General features: G+C 37.8%; 1 protein-coding gene and 1 pseudogene across 1 annotated transcript; one reads left to right on the top strand and one right to left on the bottom strand.

Annotated features, from left to right (window-relative positions):
• Nucleotides 1–1,468: 1,468 nt before the first annotated feature.
• On the bottom strand, nt 1,469–5,395 carry LOC106391295 (protein CHROMATIN REMODELING 19). The gene is made up of 12 exons (XM_013831911.3): nt 4,712–5,395; nt 4,333–4,450; nt 4,206–4,246; nt 3,871–4,121; nt 3,607–3,787; nt 3,312–3,497; nt 3,055–3,219; nt 2,812–2,970; nt 2,665–2,742; nt 2,451–2,587; nt 2,142–2,360; nt 1,469–1,859 (listed from the first exon to the last, which is right to left on the bottom strand). Exons 1-12 carry the CDS (start codon nt 5,288–5,290, stop codon nt 1,697–1,699), a joined length of 2,277 nt encoding a protein of 758 aa, XP_013687365.2. The 5' UTR covers nt 5,291–5,395; the 3' UTR covers nt 1,469–1,696.
• A 7,416-nt stretch (nt 5,396–12,811) lies between these two features.
• LOC106393996 lies at nt 12,812–14,058 on the top strand (annotated as a pseudogene).
• Nucleotides 14,059–19,130: the final 5,072 nt, after the last annotated feature.

The raw sequence follows: 19,130 nt of genomic DNA, 5'->3' as shown, positions 1-19,130 counted from the left end.
TAATAGAAATAATTATTATATATCTATCTATTTTCTTAGATGATTAAATAAAATAATTAAGTAACAAAAACTGATATGTGTTTAATTGACTAAAAATAGTTTATAATTAGTATTATTGAAATGTTTTATTTATTTTTCATATATTTAGTTGGCTATAATATTTTTCAGTTACAGTAAAAAATATATAAATTATATTTTACTTATATAATATGATTTTTAAAATACAATCACACAATTTTTTTAAACTGCTTATTTTTAAGAGATATTAAAAATAAAAAGAAATTACAACAAATATCTTTTATCATTATTAAAATTATTTGTTTTCATAATATTAAATTTGCTTTTATATTTTATGTTTTTATGTTTGTGAAACTTAATATGACTACAATTAAAATACCAAAGCAAATCTGAATCTCATTTTAAGATTATTTAAAATAAATTTCAGTTAAACATTTAACAAATCTAAAGCATAAAATTATTTAGAATTTGTAAAATATTTTATTGAATATTGATATGTGTTCATGAGCTTTCAAAAATGTATTAATTACTTATGTATGTAATTTCATATTGATCATCGTTTTATTTTCTGATTTTTTAAAAACAAATCAACACATAATTTGATAAATATTATGAAACTACATGCACATTTAAACGATAAATAAAATTAATTTGATTTTACTTAATTATAATAAAAAATAATTATACTTCACTTTGAATTTGAAAGAATATATGTAACTCAATATATATTCACAACATGAGTGACTCGAAAATCATAGGTTTAACTACAATAAGAATTTTATAATAATATTTTTTTTATAAATGTAAATTATAGGATGACTCAAAATATATTAACAAATGAAAATAAAATATTAACCAACTTTAATAATTTTGTTATTTTGTAAAATTTACATATATGCATGAGACTGTAGAATATTATTGTTATATTAATTTACATAATTTGAAATCAGACAATTTAGTTTATTTTAATTTCATTCTAAGTACAATATATCTTAAGTTATACATAATTTTCTTCAAATATATTTAAATATCTAAGACAAGAACCAACATAAATGCAAATAAGAAAATTAATCATAATTTTAATATATTCCAAAAAACATTTTAGTTGAATTCAGAGAAATAGATACAATCTAATATAACTAAATCAACTACAAAAACTACAAAACCGACTAGATATGTTATATCTAAAATCATATGTCTAATTAAAGTAATATAATATTATTAATATAAACTATGCATATAAATTGTAGATTAATTTTAATTTAAAAATAAATAACAATTAATTATTATAGTATATTTATTTTATAAATATTTATATCCATTTATGAGTATGAGAAAATCATCTAGTTATAGAACTAGTTGACAAAAACAAAAATCGTAGCTGTTATGTGTATGTTTCTAAAAACTTAAATGTAAATTTTACTCGCATTCTTGTCTTCCAACTATGAAATTGTTCATCCAACGTTCATTAGACCGAGAATGTTTGGGTTTCAGTTTACATGCGTAAAAGAAATGTAACTATATAGATATATCACTTTACCCCAAGAAAAAAACTATAGAGATATATCTAGTAAGCTACTACTTAGTGTTACACATGTTTTCCTTCCAATAACACATATATTTCGTTTCTTGGCTATTTTTTTTTTTGCCTCAAAACAAAAACAAAAGAGAACAAGTGTTATGCCATGAGAAGAGAAGCGAGAATCTCTCCCATGGTTTTCTCAGGCGTGTCTCCGTTGTCATCTACATGAACTCCCGACTCTAGAACCGCCGCATCAAGTACAAGTTTCCGCTTTGCTATCTCGTAGATGTTCTCATCAACCGTTGACTTCGTCACCAGTCTGTACCACCAACATTGCCACAAGTTATTAGTGCAAGGTGAAACTACACATTGAGATAACCGAACCGAACCAAAGATTCATAAAGCGAAAACAAACCAAAACTTTACTAAAACCCAATCGAGGCTCACTTTTTCCACACCAAATTAGTTAAAACTTAAAAGACATGAATGTAACATTAGTGAAATATCAAAAACAAACTAACCTAACCAAACCAAATGCCTAACCCAAGGATATGGTTATGCATATTTTTTTCAACTAGCTGTAGGAATATAAAGCTCAAACCTGAAGATAGTGACTGGTTTGGTTTGACCGATACGATGGCATCGATCTTCAGCTTGCCGATCAATCTGTGGATTAAAATCCATATCGTGAATAATCACTGTATCTGCTCCCGTTAAATTCAGACCTTGTCCGCCTGCTCGAGTTGACAACAGACAAGCAAATATCGACTTATCGTTGTTGAATGTGTCCACTATAGTTTGTCTATCTGTGACTTGAGTACTGCCAGAACCAAAACAAAAGACAATAAATAGGCTTCTTCATTGGTGCAGGATCGTGAAGAAAAGAAAAAAACGTGACAGTTTCTATTACCTGCCATCAAGTCTTCGGTATGTAACGCCTATAACATCCAGTGTCCATTCCAAGATATCGAGCATCGATGTCCATTGACTGAATATTAGAACACGATTGCCGGATTTCTTCATTGAAGGAAGAAGCTCAGCTAATGTCTGATGATATACATAAACGAAACAGTTAGGTGGCTGTACTAATAAGACATGAAATGGAGAAGAATACATAATCCTACCCGACATTTTGCTGAGAGCATAACATGTTTTTCTGACAGAGTTCCTTTGGTATTGTTGACTCCATATTGGAGCAATAGCTAAAGAAAGAAAACAAGTTAAGCTTGTTGAATTGTATTAAACATGTTTGTTTATGAGAGAAAATTTACCTGGTGTATACGAAAATCGTTGTAACTCTTAACTTCTTCAATGACTCTTTCCAAGGAGCACTCAAATCCAAACGCACCAATTGGGTGCAACTTCCTCGCGATGCGAATGACATCTTCATCGCTGTATATTCTCCTAATTAACAATGGATGATTTGCAATCTGTTCCACCATGAAAAAAAAACACTCATCCAAACAGAACTAAGAACATTGTGTGGGAATGTAATCGTAGATGAGAGCTATTACCTTCCGAAATTGAGTAAAATAGTTTGAAATTTGCCGCTTTGGAAGTGCCTTGGCTAAGGATTTTGATGATAGCTTCAAAACCCGTGCTTGAGAAGCAGCACGATAGTCCTCTATGGCTTCTTTATATGTATCTTCCTGTTTTTTCTCCATATGGACATACTCAACCTGCATATGATTCATGAGAAATTGATGAGAGATCCCAACTTGAACTTAAATTATATCCTCTAACCAGACATGGAGATAGCTATACCACATACCCGCTGTATCTTTGGAACAAGTTGCTGCATGACATCAGATTTCAAACGCCTCAAGATGAAAGGACCAAGAATAGATTTCATTCGAGTAATCAACTCGGTGTCTTCTGCGTTCAACAGCTTCTTCAAGTCAACATTCTCTGTAGTAAATATATCGGGTAACATGAACTCCAGAAGCGACCATAGTTCCTGCATAGATTAACATATTCACGGTGTAAGCATTGTAACAACACATGAAGATACGTTACCAACATCAGGTAAACTAGATCTTGAGCAGATGAACAGAAAACATCCGTACATGCAAATCATTTTGTAGAGGCGTTCCTGTAAGCATAAGACGCTGGTTAGCGTTTCTGGCCACAGACATCAGGTTTTTCCACCTATAACTGTTCTTATCCTTTAAAGCATGGGCTTCATCCATCAAAACACAGCTCCAACGCCACCGTTTCAATACCTTCCGGTCATCTTTCTGTTGTTCACTGCACAATTCCAACATCTGTCAGTAATAGGAAAGGCGAAAACACACCAAAAAAAAAACATCGAAAGTACTTCGAATGTGTACCTATGCCGCTCAAACAAAGAATAACACACAAGAAGTACATTGAATGGTGGCGGCTTCCCAGCTTTTGACAGAGAATTCAATTCTCTAGAGTAGGCTGCTCTCGCAGCCCCGTGATACTGAAGTACAGTAAATGATGGACACCACTTTCTGAGCTCTCTCTCCCAGTTTTCCAGGACAGAGGCAGGGCATACAACCAAATGAGGACCAGGGTCATTGTTCAAGTGATTTAGGAGGGTTAAATATGTGATTGCCTGTAAACGAGAGCAACATTAGTCTCTGATATAACATGAAGACAAAAAGACCACTTGTGGATATAAAACCAGAGCACAATGCACCTGAATAGTCTTTCCAAGACCCATCTCATCGGCTAGAATGGCTACAAGAAATGAAAAAACATCAGTTACAAAATGATATATCAGATATAAAATTCTTACAGATCCAAACTAGTGAAATATTTTTTACCTCCTTCAATTCCCTTCTTATACAAGAGAAGAAGGAAATTAACACCAACTAACTGGTAGGGCTTTAGTATAGGCTGAAAATCAGAATCCTCTGCTTTACAAGCTTCATCAATATCAGTCTGTGATCATCAAAAAAAAACAACCGCAAAAGCAAATGAGTATCGTTTAACAACACAGTGAAACATACACTTAATGAATCAAACATTCACTCATATATGTAGCATCTAATCAAGACCTATTTCCCAATTGCCTAAGGAACACATTCTAGATTATTTCAAAAGCAATTACTATCATGCATGATGCAGCCTATGAATCCATCAATATTTTATCAAGCAGAAACCTTCAAAAACCATCCTTAGAGCATTGAAGATGGATGGTACCTGAGTGACAATCCTCACAGTAGAAGACTCGACTTCAGAGTACCTATCACAAGTAGTAACCCCAGAAGAGCTACCATAAAGCTCCTTCCTAAGATCCGCTGAGATCTTAGCACACTTCTGCAACGCCTTCCCAACCACATCCTCATCTCCGTCTCCTCCACCACCATCTTCACCTTCACCTTCACTAGAACTAACCTCCTCAACCTCAACCTCATCCTCCTCACTCCCTTCCTCGTCTTCAATCACAAACCTCCTACCAACTCGCGCACGTCGCACCACCACAACCTTGGCCTCTTCCTCCTCATCATCCAACAACAAATCATCTCCTCCGTTCACAATCTTCACATCCGAATCCGATTCTCCTGAATCCTCCACCACCACACAGTCGTCATCGCTCTCAATCGCCTTCGACGGCCTCCTGTAGGCGAAAGACTCAATCGGAGGCGACGGACGAGGAGGAGGAGGAGTCGTCGTCGTCGTCGTTGTCTTGGGAGCACGTGGCTGTTTGAGAACTCGCGAAGCGTTGAACGAGTGCTGCTGCCACTCCTCCTCGGAGATTTCGTCGAAATCGCGTTTCATTACGAAATCGAAAACCCTAGAAGAAGGATTCAATGCAGCGGAGGAGATGATGCCACATTTGTTCTTCTCTTCTCACTTCGAATTTCGCGCAAGGGAAAGGCGTCAAGACTGAAACGGACGACGTCTGCTTATTGGGCCCTCATTATTCTTTTGTTAGGCCCAATATATTTAACCCCCAATAGCCTAGTCGGTTTTAAAATTTAGCATGGTTAAAGCTTGGGTATATTTTAATGAACCTTCCCAACCACATCCTCATCTCCGTCTCCTTTTTTTTTTTTTGTCAACTGAAAAGATTCATAAATCTAAACGAAGAGTTTCAGTACAAAGTAGAGTGGAAAGAGGACAATGCAGCCTTCGCAAGGGAGTCAGCGACTACATTGTTCTTCCGTCCAACAAAGGAAACAAAGAAGAAATCAAAGCAATAAGATAGAGACTCGATATCCATGAGAACCCCAAAGAGCTCCACCGGATATGACTTCGAGTTAACAGCTCTAGCGAGCTCTTGAGAGTCGGTAAGAAACCAGACGTCAGTAACAGATGCACGCTTTGTGTCCCTAATAGCTTCCCTCATGGCCAGCGCTTCCACCATAAGGGGGGAGGAGATGAGTTCCAAGGATCGGGCCCCTTCCGTGTGAGAGCCTGAGACAGGATCGTCAAAATGTCATCCGATCCCCGCCCTAAGAGTTGTAGCTGACCACGCTGCATCGGTGTTACACTGCACAATGTCTGTTCGGACTGGTACTTGGGGGTCGTGTTGGGCGGGACTTTTAGTAGGTCAAGGAGCTGTATCTTGAGCTGCAATCCACTCTCGGGCCGATAGCACTGACTTCTCCAATGTTGACTTTGCTGCTACTGCTCTGTTGTCAAACAGAAGTGCATTTCGATTCGTCCAGATTCCCCACAACAACCATGGAGATAAGTTACTTGATATCCCTATGGGTGGTAAGCAGATGAGATGCGACATGATGATGAAGGCATCTTGGGTAGTTTGAGCCGCTGAGAAGTCCGGTGTTGTTCTAAAAGGGGCCAAGTTCCAGATTTGTAGTGCCAAGGGGGGAGTGAAGAAGAGATGGAGTGCTGTTTCTGATTCGAGACAGTGTGGGCAGAGGCCACTAGTGTTAATCCCACGTCGCTGAAGATTTGTTCCTAAGGTGAGTGCTCCACGAGCCAGCTTCCAGAGGAACATCTTAATTTTTGGCGCTGTCTCCTTCCTCCATACATATTTTGCCAAGGGAAGCTAGTGATATGTGGCTTGGGGCCATGTAGATTCTCTGAGACTTCCCGCATCGCATAGTATCCAGACTTAACACTGTAAACCCCTGTTTTAGTTTTGTGCCAACAGAAAGTATCTTCTGCGTTGCAAGTGCTCGTTTTAATGAGGTAAATTTGGCTTGCTAGCTCAGGGAAGGTAACCTCAACCATATGGTGATTCCACCCGCCTGATCCCTGCTCTATCAAGTCCGAGACAAAGAGGTCTCTACCACTCTCTGTTGGTGGACCCGTGGGGACAAACCGTGTTGTTGGTAGCATCCATGACTCGGTCCATGCTTTTGTTGTATTCCCGTTCCCAATGGCCTTTCCTAGTTGGAGTTTGAGGAGCTCACATCCCGCGATCACTCCCCTCCAACCGTGAGACGCTGATGATGAGCATGTGGCTTAGGAAGCTAGTGTTGTGACAATACTTCCCAAGCAGTAGACGCGCTAGAAGGCAATCTGGATTGGTAAGGATGCGCCAGGAATTCTTTGCTAGCATGGCTGTATTGAAGTCTTGGATGTCACAGAAGCCGAGCCCCCCTACATCCTTGTGTTGAGAGAGGGAGTCCCACGAGACCCAACATATCTTCTTTACGTCTGGGTCTTGGTCCCACCAGAACTGGGTGAGCGCCGCTTGGATCTGGTCGCACAGGCCCACGGGAAGTGGGAAACAAGACGTAGAGTATGTCGGGATGGCCGATAGTACTAACTTCAGCATGGTCAGTTTCCCGGCAGATGAGAGGTGTCGTGTGGACCATGACACCGCTCGAGCCTTGATTCGATCAACAATCAAAGAAAACAGATCCCACTTCTTCCTGGTAACAGCTCCGGCAATCCTAAGTATTTTCCCTTCCCCCCTTTGTGTTCTATACCAAGGATAAGTTTGACTCGAGATCGAGTCTCCTGTGGCGTCCTAGAAGAGAAGGAGACGGAAGATTTGGTAGTGTTTATGAGTTGTCCGGACGCGTTCTCATATTCTTTGAGCACTGAAACCAGAAAGTTGCTGCATTTCGTGGTCGCTTTGGTGAAGAACATCGTATCATCTCCGTCTCCTTTTTAAGATTTTTATAGTTAAAGCTTGGGTATATTTCTCATTTTACAATTGAATTCAATGTTAAAAATAAGTTATAATTAAAGCTTGGGTATATTTATTTTGTAATGTTGATGTTGATGCTTATTTTTTTGTTTGTTTTGTGAGGTGGTAAAGACAAAATAAAGAAGCACCAATTGTTTAAATAACTTAAAACCGAATTAAAACACACGTGAGACAAAAACTATATAAACTCTACACTCTTTGAAAAAGCAATGCACACACTTTCATCTATCACATCCACTTCCACTTTTCATATTCAGTAATTATGACGTCCACATGGAAATCTGATAAAAATATCAAAACATCTTCTAAACCATCATCTACTATGAAACAGAGGGAGTAAATTTCTTCGTATACTTTTCCAAAAAACTTTTGTTTGTATATTCCAAAATAGTTTCTTGTTTCACAAGTAAAATTTTATTTGGGAAAGGGAATGGAAAGAAAATATAGCTTCGACTTAAATAATATTCATCAAACAAATGATTTGTTATAGGTTTATAAGTATCAAACTATTATAGTCCTAAAGAGCTAATATATAGTTTCCCAAACCTTTCATAATTCTGGAAATTTTTATGGAGTTTATAATTTTCATGTTTGAAGATACCTAACTCATACTTCAAAATGAAGATGAGTTTTTTTTTCTGAAACTTTAAGAAGCTATTGTCATCTCAAAACCTAAATTATTTAGTAATTTATTTCAATTGTTGGAATGTTTCTTTGATTGTAAATGTTGCACATTTCACTCCATTGTATTGGCTTCATTAACATAAGTAATGTTTGCACAAGTTTGGAACTAACCATTCAACCAAATTCTGGTTTCAGAAAATAGTGTTTTCATCATATAGTTAATATTCTTTAACCTAAATTCTTGTTTAGGTTATAGTGCTTTCCTCGTATAGTTAATATTTTTTAAATTTTCTTTTTGATCAGTTTTATTTTTCCAAGAAACCTTATTTAATCACATTTTTGTTTTCATTTCTTTACCATGCACTACTTATTCTTCTTAGATTTGGAGTCAAACAGACGATGAGAGGCTAATAGAGCTAGCATGTAACCATATTCCTCAGTGAACTACAATCGGATCAATTATGGGAAGCTTACCCCAAAGTTGTCTCTCTCGTTTTCAATTCTTGTTGTTGGTATGTTTATTATTATAGATTTTTTTTGTTTAAACTCTCAATAATAATCCATTTTCTTTTTGGTTTGTATAGGCTATTGCTTCTGAAAAGCCAAAAGAAGAAATAGAAATATCTAAGTCTACGAAAAACAAGAAGAGAAAGGTGATATTTGTGTACAAGTCTGGAGGAGTTTCCATATCTAGGCGACAAGCCAAAAATGAAAAATGAAAAGTGAAAAGGTATACATTTTTTGGCTTCAATATTATTGCTTTTATGTTTGCTTTAATGTTATGAATTTTTAATTTTGTAGGGACCTATGAGAACCAAGCTGCAGCTGGACTAATTATTGAGACAGATAAAGAAGACATTTTAATTTAAATGAAGTTTTTAGTGTTCTGACTTTCACTCTTTTTTCTTTGCAACTGTCCTTAGTACTCTTTGTTTTACTATTAGAGCAACATTATTGCTGGGATTTATTTTTGAGTCCTTATAATTTTTTTATTAGTATTGTTATAGTTAGGACAATGCTAAGGACTTTAACTAAATTGTAGATTATTGCTAGGACTTATTTTGTCTCTTAGTTAAATAAATTATTTATTTTAATAAATAATTTCATATTAAAGATGTGTTCGAAAAGAAACATATATAAATTGAAAACCTAAAAAAAATTACAAACATTTTATTCAATTCATAGCAAATTACAAACATTTTATTCAACTAAAGATAACATTCAGACATAAATTAAAAACATAAAATCATACAAACATCATAAATAAAAGCAAACACACATTTTATTCAATTAATAGAAACTTATATGTTATTTGGAAGATGTCCAAATTTAGCCCATATATTTTCAATCAAATAATTTTTTAACTGTTGATGGGCTTGTCTATTCCGAACTCTCGTTCGACGATCAATTGTATTACCGAAATCTGTAGCCAGATTGACGGAAAATGGTGCTCCCACTTTCTCTCCTTGTTGAAATTCAAATGATCCTACATGAAATCCAGCATCAAGCCCTGTTAATTTTCTTAAGGCGTTTCTACAAGGAACTTGCTAAACTGCTCTATATAACTTCACAAACAACAACAGATCGTAAATGAAATCAAGCATGAAATGAAATCAAATCCAACAACTGATTAACACATTTTCATTAACCATTCAACAAAAACAGATCCTAAATGAAATCAAGCATCAAACCTATCTCACTTAAGCATTAACCACAACAGTCAGATTTGTTCTATGTATACAAGGAAGACAAACCAAGATTAAGAAAACCCTAACTATATTTCATTTACAATCACAAACGACAATCCGCTCATCACAAACGACTATCCGATTCATCACATCATAGGCAACCAATCCAAGAAACGGAGGATACAAATCGTCAATCAAAACAAAATCATCTAAAGGTCATATCGGATCCCAGAAACGGAGGCTACAAATCGTCAATCACAACATAATCATCTAAATCCCATGAAGGAGGAGGAACACATACCTTGTTTAGCTTTGAATCGGCCGCGAAGCATCGGATGAGGCAGCAGATCGATTTGGGGATGTCGATTGTCCTTGAAATCTCCGGAGAAGCTATCGTCAAAGCTGTCGCCGCGGAGAAAAGAGAATCGGGAGAAGGCTAGAAAAAAGAAGACGCGATGCGACTTTCCCCAACCCTATTTCGCGACCAATTGGACGCTGCCACGTCGCTCCTAAGGACGAAGCCCACAGATCTTAATTAAGGTCCGTTTGTTTATTCAAGTTTTTTTATTTATTTTTCGACCCAAGAAAACTAAAGACGGGCCTTAGGACGCCTGATAATGATGGCCTTAGAATCTTCATTTGTTTTAATTACTCTCTATCTCTCTCTCTCTCTCTCTCTCTCTCTCTCTCTCTCTCTCTCTCTCTACTGCAAATACTCTTGTTTTACTCGAGCAGATAGATAGAATATTCATTCGACTTAATTACTGTCAAGCACATAGCTTATAAAAAGAAACTTTTGATCGACAGTGTCACTTGCTTCTAATTTCTCTCGACCAAATCTGCCTATTAATTATGACAGAAAAAAGAAGTTGAAGTCTTGAAGGTTATGGAAGAAACCTACATAAAACAATCATTTAGTCAACGGGATACTAGCATGATTTTTTATTTTGACAACAGATATTAGTATGATTAGTATTGTGATATCAATATTTTTTTATTAATTATATTTCAAAGATCTATATCATTTTCAAATAGAAACAACTGTTTTTTTTTGAGAAAAAAATTTCAAGAAACAATTGATTTATCAGCATAAATAATTAAAAAAAACTCTTAGTTCTCACCAAACTTTTCAATTGTCCCAAGTCGAATCACGGCTCATCGCAAGCATTTATCTTGGACTAGGTTTTGGCTATTTTAACTAGATTTGAGATCTCAGATTTCAAATTTGTTAGTGAATTAAAATCAGCTAATAAAACATATTTTGATAGTTAGTCAGAATGTTTTTATACTTTTCATAAATGTGAATCATGATTTAGATTCTTGGTTCCAAGTTTCTCGAAAACTTCATCTAGTTTATAGTAAAACGAAAATTTCATGATGTTCTTCAGCTGCCTCCACAACATGATTACAGATTGCAATCAAACACCAACAGTAACATCTCAAGTATTACGCTTAGATAAATTTTTATATGTCCTTTTAATTTTGTAAAAAAAAAAATATTTTTCTGTAATAATAATATATACATATTAAATTTATATATTATGACCCCAGTCAAAAATATTTCTGGCTCTGCCACTGTCTAGATCCATCTTTAACAGTTGTAGATGGGTTTGGAAAGATAGCTATGAATAACACAACTTATGAGTACAAGAAATCAAAGACGAAGACAATTTGTATGCATTCAGAGTTAAAGAGCTAGGTTGGACAATGAAAATCATGTTGCATCATTCGACATGTCAGCACTTACTTTGGGACAGACAGCTAAGACTCAAGAAAATTGAATGAGATATATGAACTGAAGAGAACATTTCATGATTTCAAGATATTTTCACAGAGATGGAATGAGATTGTTGATTTCTACCTAGAAATGCTCGATCTTTTCATAGGGCTATTTGTATTGTTAGTTATTTTATTCTTGTCTAGTTATCCAAACTAGGGTTTGGCAAATAAACCGAATCCAAAAATCTGAACCGAACCCAATCCGATAAAAATGAATCCGAACTGATCCGAACCAGGCATAAATACCGAATGGATCTTGTTTTATGGTATTTCGGGTTATGAGTATTATCCGAATCGAACCTGAACCTAAATGGATACCCGATAGAACCCGAAACATTCAAAATTTCCAAAAAGAACTTGTACCAAACATGATCTCGATTCCTAATATGTATTCAAAATATATTGAACATCTAAAATAATTATCTATTATATGAAGATTGATGGTTGAAGGTGGCGGTTGAAGGTTAAAGTTTTTAGATTTGAGTTTTTTATTCATTGAATAATGTTTTTTATTTCATGAGAACTTGGTTTTCGTTTTATACTTTCATTTATTTGGTTTTCTTTTGATGAATAACTATGTTTACCTTTCACTTGATTTTGAATGATCACATTTGATGTTTCTTTCTTTTTTTTGAACCGATTTTATTTATGTTTTGGTTACAAAATAGGTACAAATCAAGTATTTTAAAACCAAAGAATCGATTTTGCTTACTTTTTGGTTACAAAGTAGATATATATCAGGTACATCTAAACCGAAGAACCGATTGGGATCCGAACCCGAAAGTACATCCGGTTGTACCGGTTCTTTGAAGATTTACTAAACCCGACCTGAACCGGTCCCGAACCGAATTTCCATATAACCCGAATGGAGCTGATTTTGATAAACCCGAAAAACCAAAACCGACTGGACTAAACCGAAACCCGATTGGGACCCCGAACGCCCAGGCCTAATCCAAACTATTTCAAATTTGAATAACATAATATTTTTTGTTGTAAAAAAAAATTTGTTAGGAAAAAGAAAACAGAAGCAAACCCTTGGCTATAAATAAGAACCAAGTCCCTAAACAATACCATTAATCGCCCGGACATTACATCAATGGAGGAGAGACCAAAGTTTTGAACAAGCTGGTGCTGCTGCTTCGTTATGTCAGGAAAGGAAACCAAACGAAGAAGAATAGGCAGAAGAAGAAGAGTGATTCATATCCCAACGATATTGTAGAAGAAGTTCTTGTGAGGCTCCCGGTGATATCGCACACCAGGTTCAAAACTGTGTCGAAAGACTGGAGATCTCTGATGGGTTTCGGTGAAAGATACGCATCTCAGCACAACAAGAACCCTAAACTCTTTTGTGTGTGCGATGATTTAGTAAACCGTGCGAAAACACCCTTTATACAAAGACAATGACACTGGAGACAAAAACGGCTTCTCGAGACCATCACTAAATACGGTCACAGAAATTCAAGAAATTCACAGGTATCTCGAAATCTCCGAGAGCTGTGACGGTCTTGTCAGCGACTTCATATTGACCATCCAAACCCGTGTCTGGAGCTTGTTGACGTTTCATGTATGGAACCAGATCAGTTCCGTGCTTTTACTCGGTTATGGTTTGGGAAAGACTCCATTACGAGAAGATGTAAGCTTGTTTGGCTATATAATAAATACTTCCTACTAGTGCTAGTACTAGTTCGACCATATGTGAGGTTTTGGATATTGAGGATAAGAAATGGAGGTTCGTGAGTACAGCCGCTCTTGATCATCATTACATCTTGCATAGTCAGAGGCCAGCGTTTGCAAACGGATCCTTCTACTGGCTCACTGGAGATGAAGAAGGATATCTAACAACACAAACCAAACTCATAGTTTTTGATATTCATATGGAGATGTTTCAAGTCACGGAAACACCGCCTTTTGTAACGCGTGACACGTGTGGCGACAAGATTGGTGTATGCAATCTTGACGGTCGTCTCTGCGTTTCTGAACTGAAGGCAGATTGTAAGCAAGAGTTTTCGTGGAGGGTTAAAGACCAACTGTGGGAGAAGATTTTGTCGGTTGACTTGAATTCTACTTCGACATGGTTTGGTGGTGTCACCTCGCAGCCTCTCACGCCCTTGGCCATTTTGAAAGACGACAAAAAGGTCATCCTCTCGCTAAGCTATCACGATAACCTAGTGTCCTTTGATCTTGATCCTCACTCGACTGTTTATCATCTGTATTTATCTTGTTACTACGGTTTAGCTGTTCCTTACTTTTCAAGTTTATTTACTATCTTGTAAACAAAAGAGTTCGTTGTTTATGTTGATTAATAAATAAAACTGTTGTATGGGCTTATGTCTTGACTCTCCTGGGCCTATCTTCATGGGCCGTCCACTATCAGGAAGAATAGGAAGCTTAGGTTATTGGGCTTTAGGAGTATGGTTGAACAGATGTTGGGCCGTCGTCTTTATAACCTGCAGCAGAAAGGAGATTCTGTTAAGAGAGTTTGTTACACACACACTCAGAGCGATCAAGAGAGAAGAAGAAAGATCGAGAAAGAAGCTGGCTTACCTCGAGCGTGGAATCGAGTTCAGCAGGAGATAGCTTCATCGATCTATAGTCCTTGATTGTAATCTCTTTTCCTTATCTCTATTGTAACCTGTAAACAAAGAGATAGTGAGATCGGAGCAGTGTAATCACGCCGGAGGCTTATTCCCGGTGATCTGATAGTGGATTGGGAACAAGAGCCTCCCCCCAGACGTAGTGGTGGATCCACGAACTGGGCAAACAAATTGCTTTGTCTTTCTTTTACTTAGCCAAGTCAAGTCGAACGGAATCTAAGATACAACGATCAAACGTAACAAGTGGTATCAGAGCGAAGGTTGCAGTATCAAGATCATCGCCTCAAGTTCTCATTCGGATCAGTACGAGAAGCAAGATCGTCAAACCAGAGAATCAAGCAAGCAAGAAGAAAGATCAGGTCAAGGTTCGAAACTTATCTGGTTTATCTGTGTGTGTTGTTTTGCGTTGAAGAATCTGCAGGATCGATCAGTAGCTCTTGTGGATAAGGTCCGTTGTTTTCCAAAACTACACGGAGATCTTCAGTTTTCAGACTGTATCCTGCAAGCTTGAAGATCGAGATACAGAAGGTCAGTTATGGAGCCAACTCGGGGGAAGTTTGAGGTTGAAAAGTTTGATGGACAGGGAGACTTTGGCATCTGGAAGCACAAGATGCTGTGCGCGCTAGAGATCCTCGGTTTAGACTCAGTTCTTGAGGAAGAAGTGGTCAAAGCTGAAGATTCTGAAAAAGATGGAGATGATGCAAAGACAGAAGTTGATCCCAAGAGAGCTGTAAAAGATAAGATAGCTAGGAGTCTTATCAAGATGAGCTTGAGTGATCAGATCATAAGAAAAGTGATGAAGGAAGATACCGCCCTTGGTATCTGGAAGGTTTTGGAGAAGGATTATCAGACCAAGTCTCTCCCAAATAGAATATACCTGAAACAAAGGTTTGCCAGTTACAAGATGGATGATCGAAAAACAATAGAGGAGAATCTAGACGTTTTTCTGAAACTAGTTAATGACTTGGAGAGTCTTAACATCAACATCTCAGACGAAGATCAGGCTATTCAAATACTCACGGGACTTCCATCAAAGTTTGAGCCTTTGGTCCATACCTTGAAGTATGGAAGTGGCAAAGATACGCTCACGGTGAGTGATGTAATCACCTCAGCATACGCTAAAGAGACAGAGTTAAGGGAGAGAGGCTTACTGCACAAGAACAAGGGTGAGGCTGAGGGGTTATATGTCAGTGACCGAGGTAGAAATGATAAGAGAGAAAATCATTCAAACCGAAACCGTTCTAAGAGCAGAGGAAGGAACTTCTCAAAACAAGGCAACTCTAAGAATGATAAAGGATGCTTCGTTTGTGGAAAGGAAGGTCACTGGAAGCGTGAGTGTCCCGACAGGGGAAAGAACCGCAGCTCAAATTCAGCGAATGTAGCTGCTAAAAGGGAACCGTTGATATTAACTGCGAGTGTTCAGGACACTAGAAAGGAGTGGGTAATGGACTCTGGAGCTAGCTTTCACATTACACCAGACAAAGAAGTATTGTCTGACTTCCAAGAAGGCGAAGGAGGGAAGGTATTAATGGGAAATGATACCTTCAGCGAGATCAAAGGCGTGGGAAACATTAGAATACGAAATCCTAATGGTTCTATTGTTGTGCTTACTGGAGTTAAGTACATGCCTACAATGGGAAGAAATTTGATCTCTTATGGATGTCTAGAGAAATCTGGATGCAACTACACTGGAGATAAGTTCAAAGTAAAGTTTTACAAAGATGGTAGAGAAGTTGTAACAGGCATCTACACTGACGGATTATATTTTCTTCAGGGAACCGTGCTAAAGGGTGAAGCACATGTGTCTGTTTCTAGAGTTGATGCGACAAAGAAGTGGCACTCTAGGTTGGGTCATCTAAGTTTGAAAAATATGGAAGCTCTAGTCAAGCAAGGCTATCTGGAGAGCAAGGACGTGGGATCACTTGGATTCTGCGAGGAATGTGTGTTAGGAAAAGCACACAAGCAAAGCTTCAAGAAAGGAAAACATACGTCTAGAGAGGTTCTAGAGTATGTTCATTCGGACTTATGGGGAGCACCGACAGTTGTTCCTAGTTTAGCAGAGAAGCGGTACTTCATAACGTTCATAGACGATTACTCAAGGAAGGTTTGGATCTATTTTCTGCGAACTAAAGATGAGGCATTTTCAAAGTTTAGAGAGTGGAAGCTCGAAGTGGAGAACCAGACTTCTAAGAAGGTGAAGTGTTTACGCACAGACAATGGTTTGGAGTACTGCAATACTAGATTCGATGAGTTCTGCAAAGAGTCTGGAATCAAGCGACACAGGACGTGTGTCTACACCCCGCAACAGAACGGAGTTTCAGAGAGGATGAACAGGACTATTATGGAACGTGTGAGGTGTATGCTTGCAGAAAGTGGAATGGAAGAAAGCTTTTGGGCTGAAGCCGCGTCTACAGCTGTATACCTAATCAACAGGTCACCAAGTTCAGCTATAGATTTCAAGATTCCAGAAGAATTATGGAGTGTTTTTAAGCCAAGTCTGTCCCACCTGAGACGGTTTGGGTGTTCAGCTTACGTTCATTCAGTTAAGTCAAAGACTAGTACTAGAGCTACTAAGGGATATTTTGTGGGCTATCCTCAAGGAACAAAGGGATTCAGAGTCTGGATGCCAGAAGAGAGGATATGTGTGGTTAGTAGAAATGTTGTCTTCCATGAGGAAGAAGTCTTCAAAGATTCTGCTAAGCAAGAGCCCAAGCGTGATAATGATGTCGGAGAACAAGTTCAGATGAAGACAGTTGATAAAGGAAAAGGTAAAAGAGTTTCTTTCAGTCCAGATTTGATTGAAGGTCCTACGGGTCGTCTACATGATGCTGAGGCATCTACCTCAGGCACTACTACGGAGTCTACAGTTTCAGGTGGAGTAGTTTCAGGATCAGTTACTGAAGAAGATTCAGTATTGGACGAGTCAAATAGCAGCACAGAAGAAGGACAGGATCTAAGTAACTACATTCTAGCTAGAGACAGAAGTCGAAGAGAGACTAAGATGCCATCTAAATTTGATGACTTTGATGTTGTGGCTTACGCTTTGGCAGCGGCACAAGATATTGAGATAGATGAACCACGTTCCTATGCAGAGGCTATGAGAACACGTGAGAACAAGGAATGGACTGCAGCAAATATAGAAGAGATGATTTCTTCGGAGAAAAATGGAACTTGGGTTTTAGTGAAGCGACCTGAGAAGAAACGTGTCATTGGTTGTAGATGGGTCTACAAGAAGAAACCAGGGATTCCTGGAGTTGAAGATCCGAGGTTTAAATCCAGATTGGTGGCAAAAGGATACTCCCAAGTGGAAGGGATAGATTACAATGAAGTTTTTGCGCCGGTTGTAAAACATGTATCTATCAGACTGATGTTGTCTCTAGTCGTGAATGAGGACCTAGAACTAGAGCAACTAGATGTCAAGACAGCTTTTCTGAATGGTTTCCTAGATGAGGAGATCTACATGGAGCAACCAGAGGGGTTCGTTGTAAAAGGGAAAGAAAATTGGGTGTGTCTACTGAAAAAATCGTTATACGGACTCAAGCAGTCACCAAGACAATGGAACAAACGTTTTCATGAGTTCATGAAGGATCAGAAGTTTACACAGAGCAGCTATGATCCGTGTGTTTACATTAGAGGCAAAGAAAATTCAGATAAGATTTATTTGCTTATCTACGTGGATGATATGTTGGTAGCTTTGAAGGATGTTAAAGGAATTCAAAATTTGAAGGAAAGCCTGAATCGAGAGTTCGAGATGAAGGATTTAGGACGAGCATCTAGAATCCTTGGAATGGATATTTTCAGAGACAGACAGAAAGATCTTCTGAAGTTGTCTCAGGGAAAGTACTTGAAGCAAGTACTCTCAACCTTCAACATGTCAGACTGCAAACCAGTTACAACTCCTATGGGATCTCAGTTTAAGTTGAAGAGTTTAGACGAGGAAGAGAGTGCGATCGAAGCGGCTTACATGGACGACATCCCATATGCAAGCGCAGTTGGGAGTCTTATGTACGCTATGGTGGGATCGCGACCAGACATAGCACATGCTGTTGGTTTGGTTAGTCGTTACATGGGGAATCCAGGACGTGTTCATTGGGAAGCAGTAAAGTGGATTCTAAGGTACATTAAGGGCACTTTCAACTACAGCTTAACGTTTACTAAAGATTCAGAATTCAAAGTGGAAGGATTTTGTGATGCGGATTATGCTACAGATCTAGATCGAAGCAGATCAGTTACTGGGTATATTTTTCAAGTGGGAAGCAACACAGTTAGCTGGAGATCAGGCCTCCAACCAGTTGTGGCTTTATCAACCACCGAATCAGAATACATGGCACTAACAGAGTCATCTAAAGAGGCGTTATGGCTTAAGTGGTTCTGTGAAGAGTTGGGTTATATACAGCAAGCAGTCAAGATTAATTGTGATTCACAGTCAGCAATTTTCTTAGCTAAGAATGGTGGTTATCATGAGAGGACTAAACACATTCGTACTAAGTTCAATTTCATCAGAGAGGTGATCGCAGCAGGTGAAGTTATAGTTATCAAGGTTCACACAAGTCTAAATCTAGCAGATATCCTGACTAAGTGTGTACCTGGTAAGACTCTGGAAAAGAGTCTAGTGAACGTCAAGGTTCTGGGGTAGGCTTCACTGCCTACAGCTGAGGAAGATGACAGAGGGGTCGTTTGGCAGCAGGAAGAGATATCTCAGTTGTTATCTCGCATGTTTAAAAAAAAAAGGACAGAGGGTCATTTTTGGGGATCGTCAGTAATCAGTGAGTTAAAAAGCAAGATTTGAGGAAAAAGGTGGAGTT

This window comes from Brassica napus, chromosome A9 (genome assembly GCF_020379485.1).
Source record: "Brassica napus cultivar Da-Ae chromosome A9, Da-Ae, whole genome shotgun sequence".
In the NCBI taxonomy this organism is placed as follows: Eukaryota; Viridiplantae; Streptophyta; class Magnoliopsida; order Brassicales; family Brassicaceae; genus Brassica; species Brassica napus.
This window is presented reverse-complemented; position numbering and strand designations above follow the sequence as displayed.